We start from the raw sequence: 22,348 nt of genomic DNA on the forward strand, positions 1-22,348 counted from the left end.
TATTTCTAAGATTTAAATGCTTTAACCATACAAATATAAATCTAGGGAACTTCTAACTGTGGATACTAATTAGCATTTCAGGAATTATAACAAATTGTATGTGCTTATGAATTTTTTATTATCACTAGAAAATTACAAATTCTCTCTGGAAGGATGGAGGATTGAAGGTGGAAGGAGAGTGGGAGGTAAAGTGAAAACCAGTTTCAACAGCTAGTAACCAGTTTTTCTCACCAATATTTCGCACCGAAACCTTACCGGGAAATTTAAAATGAATAATGGTTGTGCTCATGTACAAACAAAGCTTTATTGAATTTCAGGGAAAAAACTATTGGTTTTAGAGCTTTCAAACTTCGCTCGGTAATTAATATTCCTTCAGTACACCTCGCATTAAAATTTCAAGAAATTTGAGTCAGTATTTCCAAAATTAGGGGCAAAATACCTGGTTCCCCCATAGACGGCTAAGTTTTAATTTTTTTTTACAAAAAAACTACTAAATATAATCTTTTGAAACTTTGCACAAAAATCACAAACCTTATTTTACACCTCTCATTAAAATTTCAAGAGATTTGAGCCAGTATTTGCCAAATTAGGGCCAAAAAACTTAGTTCCCCCCATAGCCGACCATGTTAAAAGCTGACGGCTTTGATTTTTGTCTAAGTTTTAATTTTTTTTTTACAAGAAAACTATACGATATAATCTTTTGAAATTTTTCACAAAAATCACAAACCTTATTTTACACATCCAATTAAAATTTCAAGAGATTTGAGCCATTATTTGCCAAATTAGGGCCAAAAAAGGGTGTTCCTCCCATAGACGACCATGTTAAAAGCTGACGGCTTTGATTTTCGGCTTAAAATGCTTGATAGGCGTTTTTGGGCCCATTGGGCGGGCTTCTATAGCGCGAGCAGCCTGCGTCCGCGAGTCGCGTGATCCAGGGGGCTATGTCCATGCAAAACTACAAATTTCTCCTGCCTTTCCTGCCTCCTGGTGTTGGTGTTGGCCAGTTGCGAACTTGCGAAGGTGGAGAACTTGATGTCGTTTTTATCGGGTTCACCGTTCGGATGACGTTAATAATTATAGTGTTTTGTGTTAAAGTGAAACTGATTTGAAGATGCCTCATAATTAAGCGAACAACTGGTACGAATTCAATGTTTTTATTAACAAAGATATTTATTTCTAATAAAAGCTATGTGGCAAAGGCTTAAGCTGGTTAACGCAGTTGTTGTACTGTTGTAGAAGAAGCTGTCCTTGTGGGTTGGTTAGGAGTCCCTTCCTCTTTTAATTATCATGACATATCATTAGTTTTTAAGCAATTATGAGATGATTTCGAGCTTTTTAGTTGTTATCACAAGGGGTAAACATTCCTTTATCTACATTATATAGAACTGCGGTACTTATCACGTTGAAATCACGTGTGGAAGTAGCTCAATGTAATTGTAATATGAAGTTAAAGATTAAAATTATTTAGATTCTTAGCAATTTAGCCAAAATTCTTAAATTGTAATTATAGAAGATAACTTAACTGGGTTCATACAAACGTGGAAAACCGGGAAAACCTGGAAAAATCAGGGAAATAAATAGTTGACTGAAACATCAGGGAAATTTCGAATTTTTAGTGAAATTCAGGGAAATAAATAGTTGATTAAAACATCAGGGAATTTTCGAATTTTTAGTGAAATTCAGGAAAATTTGCGTCAAACAGGGGCCGAGTAACTAAGCAAAATTTTCATCAACATACCCTCCATAGGATTAACATTACACTATAGAGTAATGGCAGTCCTCTGCCTTCGACTGTATTAAGCTCTATGGGGAAATAACATGGGGTGCCATTAGTCTATACTGGAGGCTCATAACTCTGGTTCAATTAGAGATATGCGCATGATTATGTTATAACCCTATTTGTCCCCTTTCCAACAGTACTACAAATTTAGGGCTTCGACAAACAGGGGCCGAGTAACTAAGCAAAATGTTCGTAAACATACCCTCCATAGGATTAACATTACACTATGCTTTGGAGGCTCATAACTCTGGTTATATTAGAGATACGGGGATGTCCTTTGATTATGTAATAGTCATATTTGCCCCCCCCCTTTCCTTCGTTAACATTTGCTCCATAGGATACTCCATATATGGGAAAAACCTGGAAATCTCAGGGAAATTTGTTTTCCAAAAGTTGTATGAACCCTGCTTAAAAGCAATGCTGAAAATAGATATATTAATGTTTGAAACACATTTTTATGTAAACAAAGTTACCTGAATTTATTTTTTAGTAATTGTCATCTTGAAGAGATAAATTTACCAAAACCACAATGTCTCAAGATTTATCCGATGTTGCGCAAATGCAAAGCACCATGATGAACAGTGTTAGTTTAAATGACAAACCAGAATGCGCAAATAATATTTCGTATAATTCCAAAGAAAAAAATAGAAATGACTCAAACTCTGCCACTAAATTGGCTAGTCCAAACACAAAAGATGAACGTAAACTCATTTCTGAACCATCTGAAGACGTGGTCGATCCACGTGTTCAGGTAGAACTAGAGAAACTCAACACAGCCACTGACCTAATCAATAAGCTAGAAATTGAATTAGACGTAAGTAATTACGTTAAACGAAAATTGCGCAGCGTAAGAGGCTAATTGATGAATTAAACCCAACTCATTTCTTAGGATGCTCGTGCCAATTTTAGACTTTTACTTACTGAATCTTCCCAGCGTATTAATCAAATGGCAGCTGTATTAGGAAATTGCATAGAACGAGGCCGACCCTATTACGAAGCTAGAATGAGAGCTAAAGAACTGCAGCAAGAAACGCAGAAAGCGGCTTTGAGGTTTGAAAGAGCCAGTAGTGCTCACGCTGCAGCTAAAGAAATGGTAAAACTCTCCGAAGAAGGGTTGTGTAAAGAAGGGCGAACGTTTGATCCAGCTTGGCAAGAAATGTTAAATCATGCAACCATGAAAGTAAGCCCTCCCCCCCCCTCTCTCTCAGGGGCATCAAAGGACAGTTTTAACGTTAAGAAATCTTTAATCTAGGTTAATGATTCCGAGCACGAAAGAAGAAGCAGCAAAGCTGCCCATCAACGTATGTCTCAGGCATACAATGCTGCTGAACAGTATGTTCAACAACTTCACGTTCTTTTGAAGAAATCCATCGTAAAGTCTAGGTAATTCTCAATAAATCATGTTTATCATGGCTGGCTACGAAGGAGGGAGGGATAACCATAACAGAGAGAAGCTCTTTGAATGTTTTGTAAAGAATTGAGTGCATTTATATAACTCGTGAAGTCTATGGGCTACCAGTGAAACACTTCAAGTTAAATTTAAACATCCTATAGTATAAAATGTTTCAGTCGAATAAGAGAAGAAATATTTAACCCTTTTTTTTACTATAACAACTGTATTGTACTTGTTTTGTTTTCGGATTGGTTACTTAAAGGGAGGGTGAAGTGGAAAATCAAGTGATTTTTTATTGATTCTTCAACTAATTATAAGACCAGTCTGCATAGTCAAACATTCAGGAAATACCAGCTCCGAATGATTTTAAAATTTAAATTAGGTTCAGATTTTAAGGATAATTTTAAAGGACTTCCGACCAATCGTGTAACGCCCTGCCTTTTTGTTAACAAAATTCTCGTGGCACGTTCCGTGTTGAATGAAATTTATCACGAGATTTGATAAAATTTGCGCGCTACGTGATAATCATGGCGCGAGACATGGCGCGTGCCACGAGAATTTTGTTAACAAAAAGGCAGGGCGTTACGTGATTGGTCGGCAGTCCTTGTTTAAAATTATCCTTAAAATCTGAACCTAATTTGAATTTTAAAATCATTCGGAAGTATTTTCTGAATGTTTCACTATGCAGACTGGTCTTCTAATTGGTAGAAGAATCGATAAAAAATCACTTGATTTTCTATTTCACCCTCCCTTTAAGACTCAAATCTTGCTTTATTTATTTTTATGTTTTAGATATTATTTAGTTAATAGATATAATAGACTATATGGGAAGAATGGATTCCTTTTATATCAATAACTTCCTTGGTTGGTGTAAGTATTCCCTCTTCTGTCGCCCGATCTCTATCCGAACTTTTCTGCTTGATTAAAAAAAAAAAAAAAAAACCATATTCTTCATTTGTTCAGTTCAGTGTAGCATGCTCGCTGTAGTTTTCAAAGTAGTTATTTCTCTATTATTCGTCCATCTAAATCACGAGTCTTTAAAGCTAAATAATTAATTTTTCTTGGTTTTTCACTCCCTCCTAAGTTGTAGCTTTTTTTTTTTTATTTTAACAAATTACGTCTCCACCGTACTAACGATATATATATATTTTTTCCTCCGTTCCGTTTTTGGTTTGGTAATTATTATCACCCTTTATAATTTTTTTGTTTCAAAGTTTATCCACACGCAGAAGTCTTCTACAGCTGAACAATCTAGCCAATCAGCATCAGTTGCAACTCTTGTAAGTATGAGAAGAAAAGAAAATAAAATAAAATATAAAATGCCCTCGTCGTGTACTTAAAAATATCGAGTTCGTGCACTCAATTCTTTACTTGAATGAAAAGACGCGTAATATTTGAATTTTAGATGAATTGAATCAAATTTTTTTACTTTTCTCGAATATATTTTTCAATTCCAGGCCCTATTTTGAAATGAAAGCTCAATTTAATCAACTTTTAGAGGTTAGCCTGTTGTTAATTTAATTTAATTTTCTAAGGGAAAAGTTCAGGTCTCGTAACATTATACCTTAAAGGGACTGTAAAGTAGGCATCGGCGGGTGGGTAAAAACTTTTTGAAATACGTCACAGGCACCACGTGACAAGATACAAAGAATCCACATGGAGTGGGACTGGACACCTAGTCCTTGTTTTTTTTGCGAGATTCCAGCGCCAATTCTCCGAAGTGTCAGTTTTCGAAATAAAACGAACTAAGCTTCTTTGAACCACGCCTTTCTTAAGTCACGTGTCTCTGACGTATTTCAAATAATTTTTACCCACCCGCCGATCCCTTCTTTACAGTCCCTTTAAAAGAACGGCCTTTTTCTAAATATAAAAGGTTTAGTGGCGTCGGCTAAATAGAACCACTTACCCCTACAGGATTGGTTGAACTCTAACAGGCTGTAAGAGGTTCGATTTAGCAGACGCCACAGAACCAATATATTTAGAAAAAGGCCGTTCTTTTAATGTATAATGTTATGTTACGCGACTTTTTCCTTGAAGCTTCAGGATTTAATTTTAACTGAAGTTATAACGTCTGTTAAATCTTCAGGAGCAAAAACGGAAAGTTCAACAATTAGAAGAAAGCGTTATGAAAGTCAAAATGGGATATTCCGAAGCCCTTCATAACTTAGAAAGAATTAGTGACGAAATTCATACTCGTCGAAGAATGAGGGAAAAGGTTGAGGGAACACCATCTAAAGAACCTAACGGTGATTCACAACGAAAACTGGATGAAAATGAAGATAGTTATTTAAAATATGTCACTGAGACTAGAACGGAAGGAGTTGGTGCTGAAGACCCACCTCCCACTCCTCAAAGTCAAACTCAAAACCAATGTAATGGTGCTAAGCCTTCCCAGGAATTATCTCACACTGTAAGTAATTAAGTGTAGAACATAGAGGCAAAGCGGGGAAATCTTTCGGTGCAACATGATCATTTTTTGCTCATGTGGGAAGAGCTTATATCGTATCTCTTCTTTAACATTGCCCCCGAAACTTTGGTTATTTCAGAATAAACCGAGTGATCTACCTCTACAAAAAATTTCGCTGGCTGAAATGGAAGAGCTTACTCCAATGACACCTGGTTTAAGAATGTTTAGTCCCGCGTACCATAGCCCTACAATTACCAATCTATCTTCTCAAGAAGCCCCCATTATGGCCAAAGAAGCTTCTAATTATAATTTACAGTCTGCTCGTGCCTCCTCAATGGAAAAACCAGAGAAAAACGTAGCGAAACTGTACAATTTGGCCAAAAACGTTGCCGATTCAAATGGGTTAAGTTACCCAACTGAGGGAGAGAGTTCATCGGCCAGAGTAGTCATGGGCGAGAATGCGGAGAGTAGTTCTCTGTATAGGTCTACTAGTCCGTTAATTGGTTCTTCTTTAGTCGCTAGTGGTGGTAGTGGTAGCAATACCAGTACACCATTAAGAAATCCAAACTTTGACCCCGTAAAAGTTACTCAAAGGGAAGAATTACTTTCGGATACGGAAAGTTTAGCTAGCACTGATACTGCGGATACTCTGGACGATCATCATATAGAGTGCCTACTTTTAGATAAAGTGTTGGAACAAGATTATCAAGATATTTTGGCTTCCACCGCGGATTTAACAACATCCGTCACTCCTTAAAGGCTCCTTATCGATGCTTTAGTCTTAACAAAGATTTTGTGATCTCTTAATTCTCCCCTCAATCTCCAAAGGTAAAATAAAAATATAGATGATCAACGCTTTTAAAGATGCTAGAGAAACATTGAAAAAAACACATTTAGGAAATTTAAAATGAAAAAGGCTTGACTATATAAGCTTGTGGCATAGATCTTGTATGTCGTTGTCTGGTTATCACTCGGGCAGATATACTTTAGTAATATCATAATTTAAAAGAAGTTTTGAGGTTTAGGCTATAAAGAAAAAAAATGGGCTATTAAAGTTCCAATGAGCTCGGAGAATTTCGTGCGTGATGGTGATACTGTGTACTAGTATCTCTAGGAGTGATAGTTTAAAATTAAATTATTCTTATTGCAATGCAATTAGTTCCAAAGACGCAGCGTTTCCCACAAAATTATCTGGGCTTACTGTCAAAAAGATACTAGATTTTCAAATTGTTAAAGGGAGGGTGAAGTGGAAAATCAAGTGATTTTTTTATCGATTCTTCTACTAATTATAAGACCAGTCTGCATAGTGAAACATTCAGGAAATACCAACTCCGAATGATTTTAAAATTCAAATTAGGTTCAGATTTTAAGGATAATTTTAAAGAAGCCCCTCCGACCAATCGCGTAACGCCCTGTCTTTTGGTTAACAAAATTCTCGTGGCACGCATGCTCCATGTCTCGCGCCACGATTGTCACGTCGCGCGCAAATATTATCAAATCTCCTGATAAATTTCATTCGACACGGAACGTGCCACGAAAATTTTGTTAATAAAAAGGCAAGGCGTTACGCGATTGGTCGGAGGGGCTTATTTAAAATTATCCTTAAAATCAGAAAAACTAATTTGAATTTTAAAATCATTCGGAGCTGGTATTTCCTGAATGTTTGACTATGCAGAGTGGTCTTAAAATTGGTAGAAGAATCGATAAAAAATCACTTGATTTTCTACTTCACCCTCCCTTTAAAGTTCCAATGAGCTCGGAGAATTTCGTGCGTGATGGAGCATGGTGATAGTACTGTGTACTAGTATCTCTAGGAGTGATAGTTTAAAATTAAATTATTCTTATTGCAATGCAATTAGTTCCAAAGACGCAGCGTTTCCCACGAAATTATCAGGGCTTACTGTTAAAAAGATATTAGATTTTCAAATTGTTAAGAGTAACTTTCATTACACTCGGTGACGTTAATGGAATAAGAACTTTTAACACTAATGAAGAAACTAACAGTCACCCAAGATAATCTATAGGGTAATGGCAGCCCTCTGCCTTCGACTGTATTAAGCTCTACGGGGAAATAACATTGGGTGCCATTAGTCTATACAACTATTTTATCTTGTAGCAACTCTTTAACGAAGGACAGTATTTTTATTTTTAAATATATATATAACGAATCTAACATATAATTAGAATTAACTCATTTTAACTCCTCATACCACTCTATCGCATCTTTGGAGGATGATTCCAAAATATTTATCTCCCCTAGTATATATGTATTTAAATAAGTACAAAGATTCTAACGATATATTTAAAAAGTAGCTAGTCAATTTTGTTACCAAGTCCCCCGCCACCGCGTCTTTTTTTTGAACAAATTATGTTATATTTTGTATAATTAAATCGGCTACAGCAAATAATGGGTAGCTATGAAATAAGAAAAGTTAAGAATCGCATTTATAATTTAATTAAATAATTTTCTAATGCGCGGCCATCATTGCGTCAATTTTTTTAAAACTGATAGAACTTAATCATTCAGAAGTAACAACTTCGTTTGTTATAAATTGTTTTCGGCAGTGAAAGATTGTGTAGAAAAAATGGTTGGTTGTTATTTGTGTAAATAAAAATAAGAATTGTTGAATTGAATTTTCAGTTGAGTTTGAAAGAAATCATGTATTCCATGTTGACTTTGAGAAAGATAATTTAATCCATGTTGACTTTGAGAAACATCATTTAATCCATGTTGACTTTGAGAAACATCCTTTAATCCATGTTGACTTTGAGAAACATCATTTAATCCCTGTTGACTTTGAGAAACATCATTTAATCCATGTTGACTTTGAGAAACATCATTTAATCCATGTTGACTTTGAGAAACATCATTTAATCCATGTTGACTTTGAGAAACATCACTTAGGGTGTAATTCATAAACGTCGGACGCAACGCAATTTAGTACGTTTGCGCACGACTCTCCGCCTTCGCCCTGTACTAAATTGCATTGCATACGACGTTTATGAATTCCAACTTTAATCTATGTTGACTTTGAGAAAGATTATAAAGGTTCATCGCGGCAAGACAAGCAATAGTTTTTACCATGTGAGAAATCAAGTAAAGTTTCCTCATTTATTTAAAACTATTTCTTTAATAGTTTATCAAATATAACAAGTTGGTAAGCCAAAATTAACCTCTCCGAGTCGAGATGCAATTAAGATCATTAATTTACCTTAATTCTAGTTAAATCGTTTTAAGAAACTTTATTACTAAAATCATTTTAAACATAGCTATTGTTGACGTTTGAATTCAAGCGTATGCCTCTTTCACAATTTTGGAAATTTAGGGTATATATAAGGCAATCAATCACAATAAATGCTAAGAAAACCCCCAATTGCGTGAACCGTTGGTGGAAGCCCTGCCATTGGGAGGCTAAACGTTTCTCCTAACCTTAGCCGATCGCCGCTTACTTCTTAATCCTAACGATGGAAGTAGAAGACAAAAATTACTTTCTGCGAACACGTTTGCTCCGATTTTCCAACTGCGAACGCGGTGACAGACACACATACACACGTCCAGTGTAATACCTCTCCGTGACGTCATCGTCACTCGGAGAGGTAATAATCTCGCGAAAAAGAAATGAATAACACCACATATTTATAAAATATACTTTATTTTCACTGTATTCTCTTTTTATTTCTGTAAAAACAAAGCTAAAACAAACCATTGAGATTCAAAAGTAGAATAAATATTAAATAGTAAAACCGTGTGTAAAATGGCAGGACTGAAAATGCTAGGAAAAACGTTAAACTCATTTTCGTATCACCCTATATTTAAAAAAAAAAAAAAAATTAAAACTATTTGCTAGAGATAGTGCATATTTTAAAAATTAGCTACTCTAAAGAATACTAGAGAGAAACTAACATTAAAATGTTCAATCAAAATCATGTTTAAATTTAAAGATAACACTGAGGTTTTAAATAAGTTGGAGAATCTGGTAAAATTTGAGCCTTATCGCTGCTGGAATAATAGGCGTCATTGCCGTATTGACACAGTTTCCCTTCGTTCTGTAGTTTTCCAATGTAAGTGAAGGTGCAACCGGTCACGATGAGACAAACTAGCACCGCCAATAAAGCTACAATAGAGACTGAAAGGTGAAAGGCTAAAGAATTTCTAGCCTTGTGATACGTTTTATCAACCCAAACACTGATAGCCGTGTTCAAAACTTCTTTGGTAAGTAGCAGATTTGATATTTGTTCCTTTACTCCATCAAGATAGGCCATCGTTAATCCTGCCGAAAATCCTTTCCTTTCCAGCTCATGATGAGAGGCATCGTGAGACAGAATTTTTTCAGCAACTGCGTTATTAATAACGGAAATCTGTGGATCTTGTTCCCGTAATTCTTTCCAACGTCCGTGAGAATTAGGGACAAAGCTGAAGGCCAAATCCATCAATTCTTGGCTACTCGTCTTAAGCTCGATGAACTCTGTTTTGTTAAGCGGGATGTCAGTTTTGACAAAAACTGTTCCCAAAGCGACTTCGCCAAAACGTTGGAACATTCCTTTAACAAAGAGAGTATACGAGGCACTTGGTAAAGGAAGAGTTTGAAGATGTTCCATCAATTCTTGATGTTTGAAGGACTTTTTCAGCAACAGTTTGTTGAGGTCAGTAAATAAATGCACAACATCAACTGGGTTCGAGTTGATAGTGACGCTATCTCTTATACGCTGAAGTTTCGCTTCAATTGTATCGAGTAATCCAGCATTATTTTCACTGATTTTAACCCAGTGTGTAGCTACTCCTTGTTTGCGAATAGTTTCAATGACATTGTCCGTCATCTTCCAAGTGACCTTTATAGTGTCCCTAGTGGGTTGAGGATTATCTGATAACAACCAATCAACAGTTGTTACTAAAAAGTGAAAAAAATTAATTAATGGTAACTTTATATCATGGTCCTCATGGATAAAGAATGCGCGTAAGGAAATTTGTTTTCACGCTATAGGATAGGCAACTCCCTATCTCGAACGACAGCTTATTCTGTATATACTCTGTTACAACATCGGTTGTCAGCACCCGCAAAGCTAGGTCTCTATGTAACCTAGGTCTGTGCGTGTTGACAACTGATGATGTAACAGACTATATACAGAATAAGAGGTCGGTCGTTGGAGATAGGGAGTTACCTATCCTATAACGTGAAAACAAATTTCCTCAGGCGCATTCTTTATCCATGGTTATATTATATACCCATTTCGTGACCCAATGAGAAGGATATTTTGCCGACATGTTCGTGTATATGGAAAACATCTATGGTTTCATCAGCTATACTTTGATCCTAAGTAATTACAAATAAACAATTATATGATAAGGTAAATATTTTATTTGTATAATACCAATTAAGATACCTTGACTGTTCTGGAGACCAGGATTCCAGCAAGTACAGCGGTCCATATAATAAGGAAACCCAATGCCAATGAAATAAACGCCAATGGTTTGTGAGGGAAGTGTTTCAAGTCCGCAGCCATAGTCAATTTCATTTCTTTGTTGTTTGGCTGTGACCAAGTGCTAACGCAAAGTGAGTCAGAGAGAGACTCTCAGAGTCAGAATACTCTTTAAATACAAGAATATATATTTAATACACCCACTATGAAGAAATAACAAAACTTACATAGCGTTGAGACCTTCCAAGTTTTATCTAACTTAATCGCATTGTTCACATAAACAACCAAATTTCATATTTTCATAAGCGGTCGAATTAGAGTGGACTCAGTGGTGGCAACTGAAAAGCGCTGGCGGCAAAGAGAATATAGGAGAGGAGTGGAACCTCCCCCGCTCCACAAGCGTAAATAGTTATGTCTCGCCTAAATTATACTAGCGTTACGAGGGAGTTTCCGGCTCAGTCGCGCCACCTACGATACCGTTTAATGTCTCAAACGGAAATGCCTCGGTACTGCGCGTTGAAGATGCGCGGTAGAAAAGAGTGACAAAATTTTCCCCTCTTTCCACTCCGCCCCTATATTCTCTTTGCTGGCGGCTGGGAACTTGGGAAGCCAGTACCATGGATTTATAATAGAAGCTTACGCTTCCTGGATATTCCACTGTAGCCTTCAGTAAGGCATTTTGATTTTAAACACATTTATGTCATAAAATTCACGCGGATGGGGACTGGGGGGCTGATGACGTAGAAATTGAGGCAAACGTTTTTCTCTCGGCGCGCGTGCTTTTCTAAAAATTGTTTCGCGCGCGCTATTAAAAATTAAAACTTAAGCGCGTGAAAAACTTCCACCCCCCTCTGAATTTGCCTCAAATTCTACGTCACAAACGCGCCTGCCAGGCTCCTACTAGCTCGCGCCATTTCAGACGAGGAATAAATGTTGTGCGCGTTTTAAGGCGAGTGGAATATCCAGGAAGCGTAAGCTTCTATTATAAATCCATGCCAGTACCGAGGGGGCCGTCATTACGCATCAGAGCAGAGCGTACGAGATTTGAAATCACTATAGATTTGATGATTTGCTAATTTGAAGCCGATTTGAGAGTGATTTTCACGATTTTACGATGATTTCGATTCGAATTATGTGATTTGAAGGATTTGGAAAATGATTTGAATGATTTGTCGAGGATTTGAATGATTTGGAAAATAATTTGAATGATTTGGTAGTGGTTTGAATGAATCCGAGTGATTTGGTAGTGGTTTGAATGAATCCGAGTGATTTGGCATTGATTTGATAGTGATTTTAATGATTTGTTGATTTGATAGTGATTTTAATGACTTGTTGATTTCTTGATTTGACTGCTTTGTATAGTGATTTTAATGACTTGTTGATTTCTTGATTTGACTGCTTTGTATAGTGATTTGACTGCTTTGTATAGTGATTTGACTGCTTTGTATAGTGATTTGAATGATTTGATACTGATTTTAATGATTTGACGATTTCTTTATTTGAATGATTTGATACTGATTTTAATGATTTGACGATTTCTTGATTTGACTGCTTTGTGTAGCGATTTGAACGATTTGATTAATTTCATAGCGACTTTAGTGATTTGCTAGATTTGGGAAGTGATTTGAATGATTTAAAAACCTAGGTGTACGAGATTTGAAGGTCACTGATTTGTGCAGCGATTTGAACGATTTGATTAATTTCATAGCGACTTTAGTGATTTGCTAGATTTGGGAAGTGATTTGCTAGATTTGGGAAGTGATTTGCTAGATTTGGGAAGTGATTTGCTAGATTTGGGAAGTGATTTGCTAGATTTGGGACGTGATTTGAATGATTTGAAAACCTAGGTGTACGAGATTTGAAGGAGCGACGGCCCCCTCGGCCAGTACTTACAAAACGAAATCTCATAGCCAACTCAATGTAAGGTACTAAAGAAAATATTTTCCAACTTCATACTAAAGCGGTATAGAGTAATTTCGGTTGAGAGGGGGGTGAACTGTGTATCCCCACGTTAGGGGCAACTTTGTACTAGAGAATACTATTTGCCCCCGGAAGGGAAGGGGAGGGGGATATCACTAAGGTAAGAGATAGAGGGTTATGACGTTGCCGTATATGGGAAAGAAATTACTCTATTGAGATGAGCGAGGCTGAGTGGTGAGTGGGCTATTAAACCATAGATAATAAACACCAGGATCAGTAGGTCGGGGCAGAGCTTGCCGCGCTTTGTACAAACTGGGTAGGTTCTACTTCCGGAAACCAGCGCATGCGTACAGCGTAGAATCATGGATAAATAATGCACGTGTGGAAAAACAAATTTTCCCACGTGCATTCTTTAAAGTTTTTAGGCCTATCGGTTATCATCTTATAGTATCATATGAGCATATCTTGGCTTTAACTGACTATAAACTACTTACTAGAAACAAAAGAAGGATAGCCCTTAAAGGTCAGGTTAATTTATACTTTAGTATTTTCCATAATTATTGAAAAACATCCTAAGCCTCGGTTTAGATTAAGGGCCACACGGGTGCCACGGGGCGGCGCGAAAAACGAGCGTTCAGACCTCGTCTGCGCATAAGCGGAAGTCAAATGCAGAAGTTTGGTGTGCGGCCCCCCCGCACAAGCGCGGCAAAGAGAGATGCACTACGGAAGGCATACCTTCCGATCCTTGTGTTTATTATCTATGATTAAACCACGGAGAGTGCATGCATAGAGTAATCCCAGCTGTGACGTCAGTGTCGAAGTAAAACGTCACGGACTTAGGTTTGGCACTCGGTGGCCAACTTTAGTACCGCTCAGGTTCTATGGGCAAAAGGCATGTGTGACGTAGCGCTTTGACTTTTTGAGATAACTCTATTCGGATTCACAGGGTTGGAAATAAGGTCAATTTGGTTAGTGGTCCTCGGGACCAGTGACCCCTCATGTTGGAATTATTAAACTGGTCCTTGGGACCAGTGACCCTCACATTAATTATTATTTTACCGGTCCCACTATAAGTTAAATTTCTAAACTGGTGCGAATAAAAAGCACGTAAAGACAGTAAAAGTAGCGTATGAAAATTAAAAATAGTTAACTTTTATTTCTTATCATTATTTTTCAACTAGTTGCCACTAAATATCAATCAACATGTCTAATGATATTTGAAGTTCTGAATCCTTTTCTGAACTATCCCTATTCCTTATTGCATTTTACATAAATTCGGTGGCAATATCTTTTCTCGCTATCAGTAAGCCAGATCAAAATCCTGTAATGTGACCATACACTACAGCCTAATGCAACTACTGACAACTAGTACTGACTATCGTCTAGGCTGTCGACTACAAGAGACTCATTCTAGAACAGACCCTAGTCAAGATCAATAGTCAATAGACTACAAAACTTTTGTAGGGAAACTGTAGCCAAGGAGTACTAACTACATAAGAGTAAAATTGGTAGAAAATGTGTTGAGCTTGAAAAATTATAATAAGGAACCCCGAATTATTAAACTGGTCCCACCGTCTATTTTTTCCAAAAACGATAATTAATAAAGTGGTCCCTGGGACCACTGACCCCAGGTTTTGGAATAAATAAACTGGTCCGAGCAATTAATAAACTGGTTTTGGACTTGTAAACCTGTCTTATTTCCAACCCTGATTCGGAATCCGAACATCACTAATTTCGTCTGCTATTTCAATTTTCCCCTCATTCCAAGTTTATGAGGGTCTGAGCCTGAGGGGAGCCGATTTTCAAAGCTAAAATCATCGGGCGATCACTATATTACCGGCGTCAAGTCGGCGCCAACCTTGGGCGCCAACATGGAATCTGTCTGAAATTTTCCACTATGCGCCGTCTGCTAGAAAACACCCTTTGGCTAGATTGACTTGGCTTTCGACTTAGGCGGCAAAACCACCTCTGGTCTCACTTATAGTTAGAATGTTACTTTACACTAAACTTTGATGGCTCGTAACTATTGTTATACTATATATACAGGGATGACCCTTGAGTATGTTATAGTCCTATTTTCCCCCATCCAACGATACTTAAAACGTGGGGATCGAGTAATTTAGGAAAATGTTTATAACCATACCCTCCATAGGAATAGCTTTACGCTAAAGTTTGGGAGGCTTGTAACTCTGGTTCTACTAGAGATACGGGGATGTAAATAATGCCACCTTGACACAAACGTTCGGATAGTTATAAAGGTCTCCATACATTCCAATGAACCAATTATGAAAAATTTAGGTATTAATTTCTTAAAATAACATTCAGCAACTTTCAACTGAACGCCAAGAAAAATTCAAACTCAAGCTGCGTTAATGCATTCACTGTTGCTACCAACTGCGCCACAGAAACACACTGTGCAAAGCTATTTCAGCCAATTGACGTCGCAGTAGCCTGCGGAAGATGCCCAGTTGAAACCCATATTTGTGTTCTTAGAGGCATGATAAACTTATGGCCTAACCTATAGTAATGTTGGATTGTTATGGAATAAAATAATGAGGTTTTATATGAAATTTTATTTAAATAAAAGAATGAGTTTTTAAATGAAATTTTATTTAAATAAAAGAATGAGTTTTTAAATGAAATTTTATTTAAATAAATGGAACAAAAATTTTAAATAGCCACCATGCTACCGGATCTTGAGGCAATATTTATCTCTATTTTTTGTTAATGTATACGCGCGCGCATGCGCTTTACACGTTTTATGGGATCCCGGCGACGGCGGGACAACTAATATTTCACTTGATTTGGTTTTGTTACAGGCGAGTTTTTTAGATGGTGAAGCTGAGTTTATCAGTCTAACTAATTGGCCATATGTCTAATCAGCGCCACTAGCGGATGGTCTGAAAACTACTCCCATAGAGTCTAGGTATATTTAAGCGGGTTTGCAGAATTTCCGCCAGGTGGCTCGAACGCCGCGCCATCTGACGGAAATTCTGCAAACCCGCTTAAATATACCTAGACTCTATTGGAGTAGTTTTCAGACCATCCGCTAGTGGCGCTGATTAGACATATGGCCAATTAGGCCAAAAAACAGTCACAGGTCTCGTGCCAGGGGAAGCGTAAGATGAAAGGTTTTTTTATAAGAGCGGAAATGACTTTTTTAAGAATGTGAATTTTTTTGCGTCTTTTTACTTCAGATTGATCAATGATAACGGGGATATTCATGAAAAAAAAATAATCAAGGCGAAGTTTCCTCCAGAGTAAAATTGCAATTTTGAATTCTTTTAAATCTTGATCGCTGATAAAATGACAACCCCAAATTTTCGTTGGAGCCACTTTTGCCACGTTGCAGTATTTCAAGACCGATACAGGTAAGTTGTTTAGGCGCCATAATTTAGTTATTTCAACAATCGTTCTAATGAGGTCCCGTAAAGACCACTAAAAAACGGTCACTTACGGTTTAGGAAAGGCCACAATGTCAGTAATTGCGCGTTTACATAGTGTTGTGTTTTGTAGACCAAATTGTGTTTCATCCACAGTAGGCCAAATAATATGTACTATATTTAATTATCGTGTAGGTCTATCAACTTTTTATTTATCCATATATAAAGACGGGAGATATCAATGTACGCGCAGTATGTAACGGACGATACTAGTTAATTCAATAAATGCTTTAAATAAAAGGGGGGGGGGTCGGAACAACGCGATAGAGAAGGGGCTCCTACTTTAACACGTTCAGCCCAGGCGGTAATGAACTACACTTTTTGGTTTCTATACGCTTTTGCTTTAAAACACGTTTGAGATCCTTTATTGAAAGCACGGACCAACCTATAACACATATAGGTACGGGATAGAGGCGCTTACAGAGTGACCAACGCTAAATTAGTTCATAGTCATGATCTAGTTTTCAGGCCAGCACAATTTAGGGTTCCTTCTACGTCAGCATTGCCCATTTTCCCACTTCAGCCATTTAGCGCCCATGACATTATCCCAGGCCCCGATATCATGGAACCTCGCGATTTAGTAGATTTTCATTCGTATGATGTCAGGGCCGGCGAGAGACTTTGCGGGACCCGGGAATCTTTATCGGTCGGGCCCCTAGAAAAACATATGGGTGCACAACTGTGGGTCCGCCAAAATAAGCACTCCGTGCATTCGCTAAAAGCACTCCAGAGTGTAGCAGGTCCAAAGTGAAGCTCTTCATAATTTTACAAGTTATTGTTTTTGTACGGAAATTTAGTTTATAAGTTCACATAGGATACTCTTGGCTTCTTTAATTTTAACTCGCAAAATATCAAGTTACAAATAAGCACCCATTTATGAGCGACTTCGAGACGCTGTCTGTACTACTTGTTGCGTTGTTAAAGTATTAGACGACATTGCCTATACCCTTAACCATCAGCTTTGAAGTTAGAAAATTGTTGCTATGTGACTTATTAGCTTATTATCCATTTAATAATATTTATGTTTGCCTCATCGTCCACAGCAAAGAAACAACTGTAAGAATGTGGAAGTTTTTCCATGGTTAACATTTTACTTTCAGTCATTCATGCTTAATGAGTAAAGAGACTGAGAGCATTTATAGAGAATTATCAAGTTATAAAACTACCACTCTTCATTACCTTTTTGTCTTTTACCGTTAAAAGGGTATTAAAAAGGTCAGCCGACCGTTGAATTTTTATTTTGAAAAAGTCGTTATTGACGTCACAACCCTCCCCCCTCCCCCCTAGGAGAAAACAGTATTAAGGCATTTTTCTCATCCGGCAAAGGGCTAATTCTAGTAGCTTTGCTATTGGTACGATCGCTGGTTCTAACAAACGCAGCGGGGTCTCGAACTCTCGGAAGTGGGGCCAGGGTAAACGCCGGAGCGGGGTGGCTCACAACCAATCACAAGAGAGATTGACCTGATGTGAGGAACCGCTTAACAATCACGAAATAATTCCTTTTTGACACGTTTTACATCAGCTGCTGACGTCAATGATTGTGGGGTGAGGGGGTCGGGTGACTTTTTCGAAACAAATTCAACGGTCCGCCGACCACTTTGCAGTCTCTTAACACTCAGTTGAAGAAAACATTCTTTTAAGTTCAATATTTACATTTTCACAACGATTATCCTCTAGAATTAACAAGGGTCGAGACCCGGCCGGGCCCCCGAGAGGTACGGACCCCGGGAAAATGGACCGAATTGCCCCCTCTCTCGACGGCCATGCTGGAGGTGGTTCATTGGAACATTAACGGCGTTTTTGGACCTAACGCCAAACCTCAGCTACAATTCACCGCTTGCATAGTTGACGAAGCTGCGCAGTGCTGCGAACCAGACATTTTACTGCCATTACAGTATCCGATATCAAAGTTGATACTTATCGGCGATCCTCAGCAGTTACCGGCCAAAATATTGTCGCAAAGAGTATAACCATCTTGTCTCGAAAATCAAATTAAATTTTCGATTGATCTTTAAATTAATAACGAAATACCTTAAATTAACACTATAAAGATAATACTAGCCCTTTAAACTTAAACCTATCCCTTTAAAATAAACTGAAAGAAATTCACGGCTTCGTACAATAGAAGATGAACTAGCCCATCAAAATTGACACAGAACTTTCTAGAACTATCCTATACCCCTATATCTACAGTGCAAAATGAAATACTTAGCAACCAAAGTATTTTTCAAGAACCCAGAGAAACCCTTAACCCCTAAGATGAATATGGAAGAAAAACTATTTGGCGTTAGAAATTAAAAACTTGATATTATTTTTGATAAACTGATTTGAAACTATGGTTAAAGAACTTAGATTATGGTTGACGGATTGATTCAATTTTAAAATCTTAATTTTCTATTTTTGAACAATATTATTTTAGTGCGTAACTATAAAATTTTACCCTAATACCCTTAAATTTACATTTAAAATTTAAAGGCTGTAGGTGGTACTCCAATTGAGGAGACATTCAAAAGAGGTTATAAGTCGAAAACCTCCCTTAGATGTAAGTTTAAACTTTGTTTAAATTCTTATTTTGACCCCTAAAAAGTTTGTGAAAATTTATGAACAAGATTGAATATTATGTTGAATATTAAAATTTGGATTAGAATTTGGATTAGAATCTATTTTGACTCTTAATTGACACATACCATCAAACGCGGTCACTTTTGATTCAGAAATTTTATAAGCCCCTCGTTCCCGTTAAAAGGCCTTAACTCTCCACAACTGACTGCATTCTAACATCTTGTCTAGCGTTACCGAGGTTGAATCATTAGTGAAAAGAGGTAGGTGTTTGTCTTGCCCTCTAGTAAGAAGTCGAACATCCCACTCCACCCCCATGAACAACAAATGAAGAAGGTAGATAAAGGCTTATAAAAGCCGCGTCCTTTAAAGGGCTCCTTCGGACCCTTAGACACATGGCCCCGCGGATTTCCATCCCCTCTTCATAGACGATCTTCCTCAGTACTCTCCCTCTCTCTGGCTAGGTAGGGGGGCTCGGAAATCCGTGGGGCCATGTGTCTAAGGGTCCGAAGGAGCCCTTTAACTTTCAAAAATCACTCTTCGAGAGGTTTTACGACTCTTATCGATCTAAAGAGTCACCCATCGTTATGTTGAAAGAACAGTACCGAATGCATTCGGAAATTTGCTCATTCCCATCCATGTACTTCTACAACAACGCTTTGTATACTTCCAACGGCGTCGACAAAACATTGAACAACTTTCCTTTAAAACCGTTCGTTTTCTTCGATCTCGAAGATAGTAAAGTAACAACAGTAGCAACACCAGCTTTCAAAATGACGCCGAAGCTAAAATCATACAAAAAATGTGCAAGGAAATAGTCAAAATAGTTCCTAATAATGACAAAACTTTAATTTTAACCCCTAACCAAGGACAACGCGAGTTACTGATGAGAAACTTTCCGCAACCTACGCGCCGAAGGTTCGAGTTTAACACCGTAGATGGTTACCAAGGACGCGAAAAGGACATAACCATCTTGTCCTGCGTTCGGGCAACCGATGACCAAACTATTGGGTTCTTAAAATGCCCGCAAAGACTAAACGTCGCCATTACTAGATTGATTAGTACGCAAGATTAACTCAACGGATAAGATTTCAAAAATTGTCAAATACCTGACTAAAAATTAAAAAAATAATTAGTTAATATTGAAAAAATATAAATAATAAAGCTGAGGTTTCTTTCATGTAAAATATTATGAAAATTAAAATATTTAATAATGGTGTGAAAAAAATGAATTTGGATCGTTTTGAAGACATATGAAACTTACTAGCCGTTACCCGCAGCGTCGCTCGCGTGTAATAAGAACTACATCTAAAATGATATAAAGGATGTGTAGATTTTACTGATGACTAATATTTTTGTAGCACCCTAAGAGCGAGGGCACTCGGCGTTGCCCGTCAGCCCGTCGGGACATTTTTATTACCTTTCACGCAGACATTATTCCATAAAGAAGGGTTTTTAAGTTTTTGGCCGCCATTTAAAAAGATGGCAACAAATCGAACCCAAAATACCATTCAGCCCGTCTATAGGTTAAAGGAAACCATTGTACTAAATATTTGTGAAATCGGTTAAAACGCGCGGACTTCATTGCATAGAGAATATTTTCTTACATTTCTGAGCGCCATTTTAAAAGATGGCGAAAAATCGAACCCGAAAGACCATTCAGCCCGTCTTAAGGTTAAAGCAAACCAGTGTACTAAATATTTGTGAAATCGGTTGAAACGCGCGTACTTAATTGTATAGAGAATATTTTTTACATTTCTGGGCGCCATTTTTTAAGATGGCGGCGGATTGGAAAACTCTTTCTTAGTACGCGCCTACTACTTATTAGCAACGTTCCTGCAAATTTTCAGCCTTCTAGGGCAAGCGGTTTGGGCTGGGCGTTGATTATCAGTCAGTCTGTCAGTCAGTCAGGACTTTGATTTATATAGATATAGATTATTGGTTGTCATTTTGACAACTCCATACCTTAATTAAGTTACTTAACTTTCATAAATGTAACTTTCTTAATATAATACTAGTAAAAACGTTAGTTATAGCAGAAGGGGATAATAATAATAGAAGGGGATGACACTCTGTATCCTCTTAATTCTTCAGATATGTAACGTCATTCTTCCCAGGCTAACCCTTTTTCTTTGTTTTCCCTCTCATCAAACTTCTTCTCTGATTTCTAATATTTAAACGTATTTAAATGGTCTTGCATTAGACGAGGGTGGAGTACATTGTATTATATTCAAATGAAGTCGTTATTTAGCTTTAATCATGGCTTTTTGGATTTTACCGCCTAGTCTTTTGATTTGCCGAATTAATACTCTATTTTACCGCCTAAGACGAAAGCCAAGTCAATCTAGCCAAAGCAAGAGTAGCCAAAGGGTGTTTTCTAGCAGACGACGCATAGTGATAAAAGTACTATTGTACTATTGAGTTTTTTGCTTTCGGCAATTTTCGGCAGATTCTAAGTTGGCGGTAAATTAGTGAATGCTATTTTCGGCGCTAAAATCGGACGCTACTAATTTGCATAAGTTTGCAGGAAACCAATTTTTTTGCATAAGGCCGCCATTTTCAAAAGTTTGCTTCCAAAATACTAATTTGCATAAATTCTGACTTTTTCTTGCATAAGGCCAGTATTTTCATTAGTTTGCAGCCAATATACTAATTTGCATAAAATTCACCAACAAACGTCCCCATGCATAAGGCCGCTAATTTCAAAAGTTTGCTACAAGAATACTAAATTGCATAAATTTACCAAAAACTCGATGAAACTCATGGTTTTTTCAAGGAAACCTATTAAGTTATTTACGCTCATAATTTAGCGATTAATTTTATAACATAATATCAAGGGTTAAACAGGTTTGAAACCAAATTTATTTTGCATAAAAAAGTATAAAACAAGAAAACTCGATGAAACTCATGGTTTTTTCAAGGAAACTTATTAAGTTATTTACGCTCATAATTTAGCGATTAATTTTATACCATATTATCGAGGGTTTCACAGGTTTCAAACCAATTTTATTTTGCATGAAAAGTATAAAACAAGAAAACTCGATGAAACTCATGGTTTTTTCAAGGAAATCTATTAAGTTAATTACAACATTAATTTAGAATTTCCATTTCGAATTTATATTACCATTTCACAATTAAATTTTATTAACATTAAGTTTTTAACGGGGATTTTTGACATGCATAATGTTTAACAAGGGATGGTGGAATAAAGTATAATGGGAACATGGCATAATAACGAACAGGAATAAAATATGTATACTTGGAATAGTGTTTATGCCGTATTTAAAAACTGGAACTAGGTATGGGGGAAAGAACAAACTCGTAAAATGTCATTCCTGGACTAAAGTATTAATGACCCTGAAGCGAGTACTGCAGAATAAAGTAGGCCTATAGTTGGATTACCGTATTGATCAGAGTGGTCTACTCGT

At 37.1% G+C, this 22,348-nt stretch overlaps 2 protein-coding genes and 1 long non-coding RNA gene across 5 annotated transcripts; 2 read left to right on the forward strand and 1 right to left on the reverse strand.

The window, feature by feature from the left end:
- The first annotated feature begins 1,004 nt into the window (after nucleotides 1-1,004).
- LOC149692809 (uncharacterized) lies at nucleotides 1,005-8,214 on the forward strand. Of its 2 annotated transcripts, XM_089868716.1 has the most exons (8): nucleotides 1,005-1,137; nucleotides 2,271-2,594; nucleotides 2,670-2,960; nucleotides 3,033-3,163; nucleotides 4,388-4,453; nucleotides 4,631-4,673; nucleotides 5,260-5,583; nucleotides 5,720-8,214. In XM_089868716.1, the coding sequence occupies exons 2-8, from the start codon at nucleotides 2,310-2,312 to the stop codon at nucleotides 6,335-6,337; spliced, it is 1,758 nt and encodes a 585-aa protein (XP_089724842.1). In that variant the 5' UTR covers nucleotides 1,005-1,137; nucleotides 2,271-2,309; the 3' UTR covers nucleotides 6,338-8,214. The 2 variants fall into 2 exon arrangements, with proteins under 2 accessions (XP_089724842.1, XP_089724843.1); XM_089868717.1 differs by lacking the exon at nucleotides 4,388-4,453.
- Nucleotides 8,215-9,214: 1,000 nt separating this feature from the next.
- Nucleotides 9,215-11,381, reverse strand: LOC149692810 (uncharacterized). Of its 2 annotated transcripts, none has more exons than XM_089868720.1 (4): nucleotides 11,226-11,381; nucleotides 10,963-11,122; nucleotides 10,805-10,892; nucleotides 9,215-10,469 (listed from the first exon to the last, which is right to left on the reverse strand). In XM_089868720.1, the coding sequence occupies exons 2-4, from the start codon at nucleotides 11,092-11,094 to the stop codon at nucleotides 9,517-9,519; spliced, it is 1,173 nt and encodes a 390-aa protein (XP_089724846.1). In that variant the 5' UTR covers nucleotides 11,095-11,122; nucleotides 11,226-11,381; the 3' UTR covers nucleotides 9,215-9,516. The 2 variants fall into 2 exon arrangements, with proteins under 2 accessions (XP_089724846.1, XP_089724845.1); XM_089868719.1 differs by having other exon boundaries at nucleotides 10,963-11,167.
- A 4,619-nt stretch (nucleotides 11,382-16,000) lies between these two features.
- On the forward strand, nucleotides 16,001-19,012 carry LOC149692811 (uncharacterized). The gene is made up of 2 exons (XR_016382919.1): nucleotides 16,001-16,289; nucleotides 18,039-19,012. It is a non-coding gene; the product is annotated as an uncharacterized LOC149692811 (long non-coding RNA).
- The last annotated feature ends 3,336 nt before the right edge of the window (nucleotides 19,013-22,348 follow it).

The sequence above is a fragment of the Phalangium opilio genome, unplaced genomic scaffold (assembly GCF_054372755.1).
Source record: "Phalangium opilio isolate 3A_F unplaced genomic scaffold, DU_Popi_V2 ptg000024l_1, whole genome shotgun sequence".
Classification (NCBI taxonomy): Eukaryota; Metazoa; Arthropoda; class Arachnida; order Opiliones; family Phalangiidae; genus Phalangium; species Phalangium opilio.

Coding starts and splice junctions, on each gene's coding strand:
- LOC149692810 (XM_089868720.1), bottom strand. CDS start 11,094: ATGAAATTGACTATGGCTGCGGACTTGAAACACTTCCCTCACAAACCA. Junction 10,893..10,962: donor TGGTCTCCAGAACAGTCAAG/GTATCTTAATTG, acceptor GTAATTACTTAG/GATCAAAGTATAGCTGATGA. Junction 10,470..10,804: donor CTCATTGGGTCACGAAATGG/GTATATAATATA, acceptor TTCACTTTTTAG/TAACAACTGTTGATTGGTTG.
- LOC149692809 (XM_089868716.1), top strand. CDS start 2,310: ATGTCTCAAGATTTATCCGATGTTGCGCAAATGCAAAGCACCATGATG. Junction 2,595..2,669: donor AGCTAGAAATTGAATTAGAC/GTAAGTAATTAC, acceptor CTCATTTCTTAG/GATGCTCGTGCCAATTTTAG. Junction 4,454..4,630: donor CAGCATCAGTTGCAACTCTT/GTAAGTATGAGA, acceptor TTTCAATTCCAG/GCCCTATTTTGAAATGAAAG.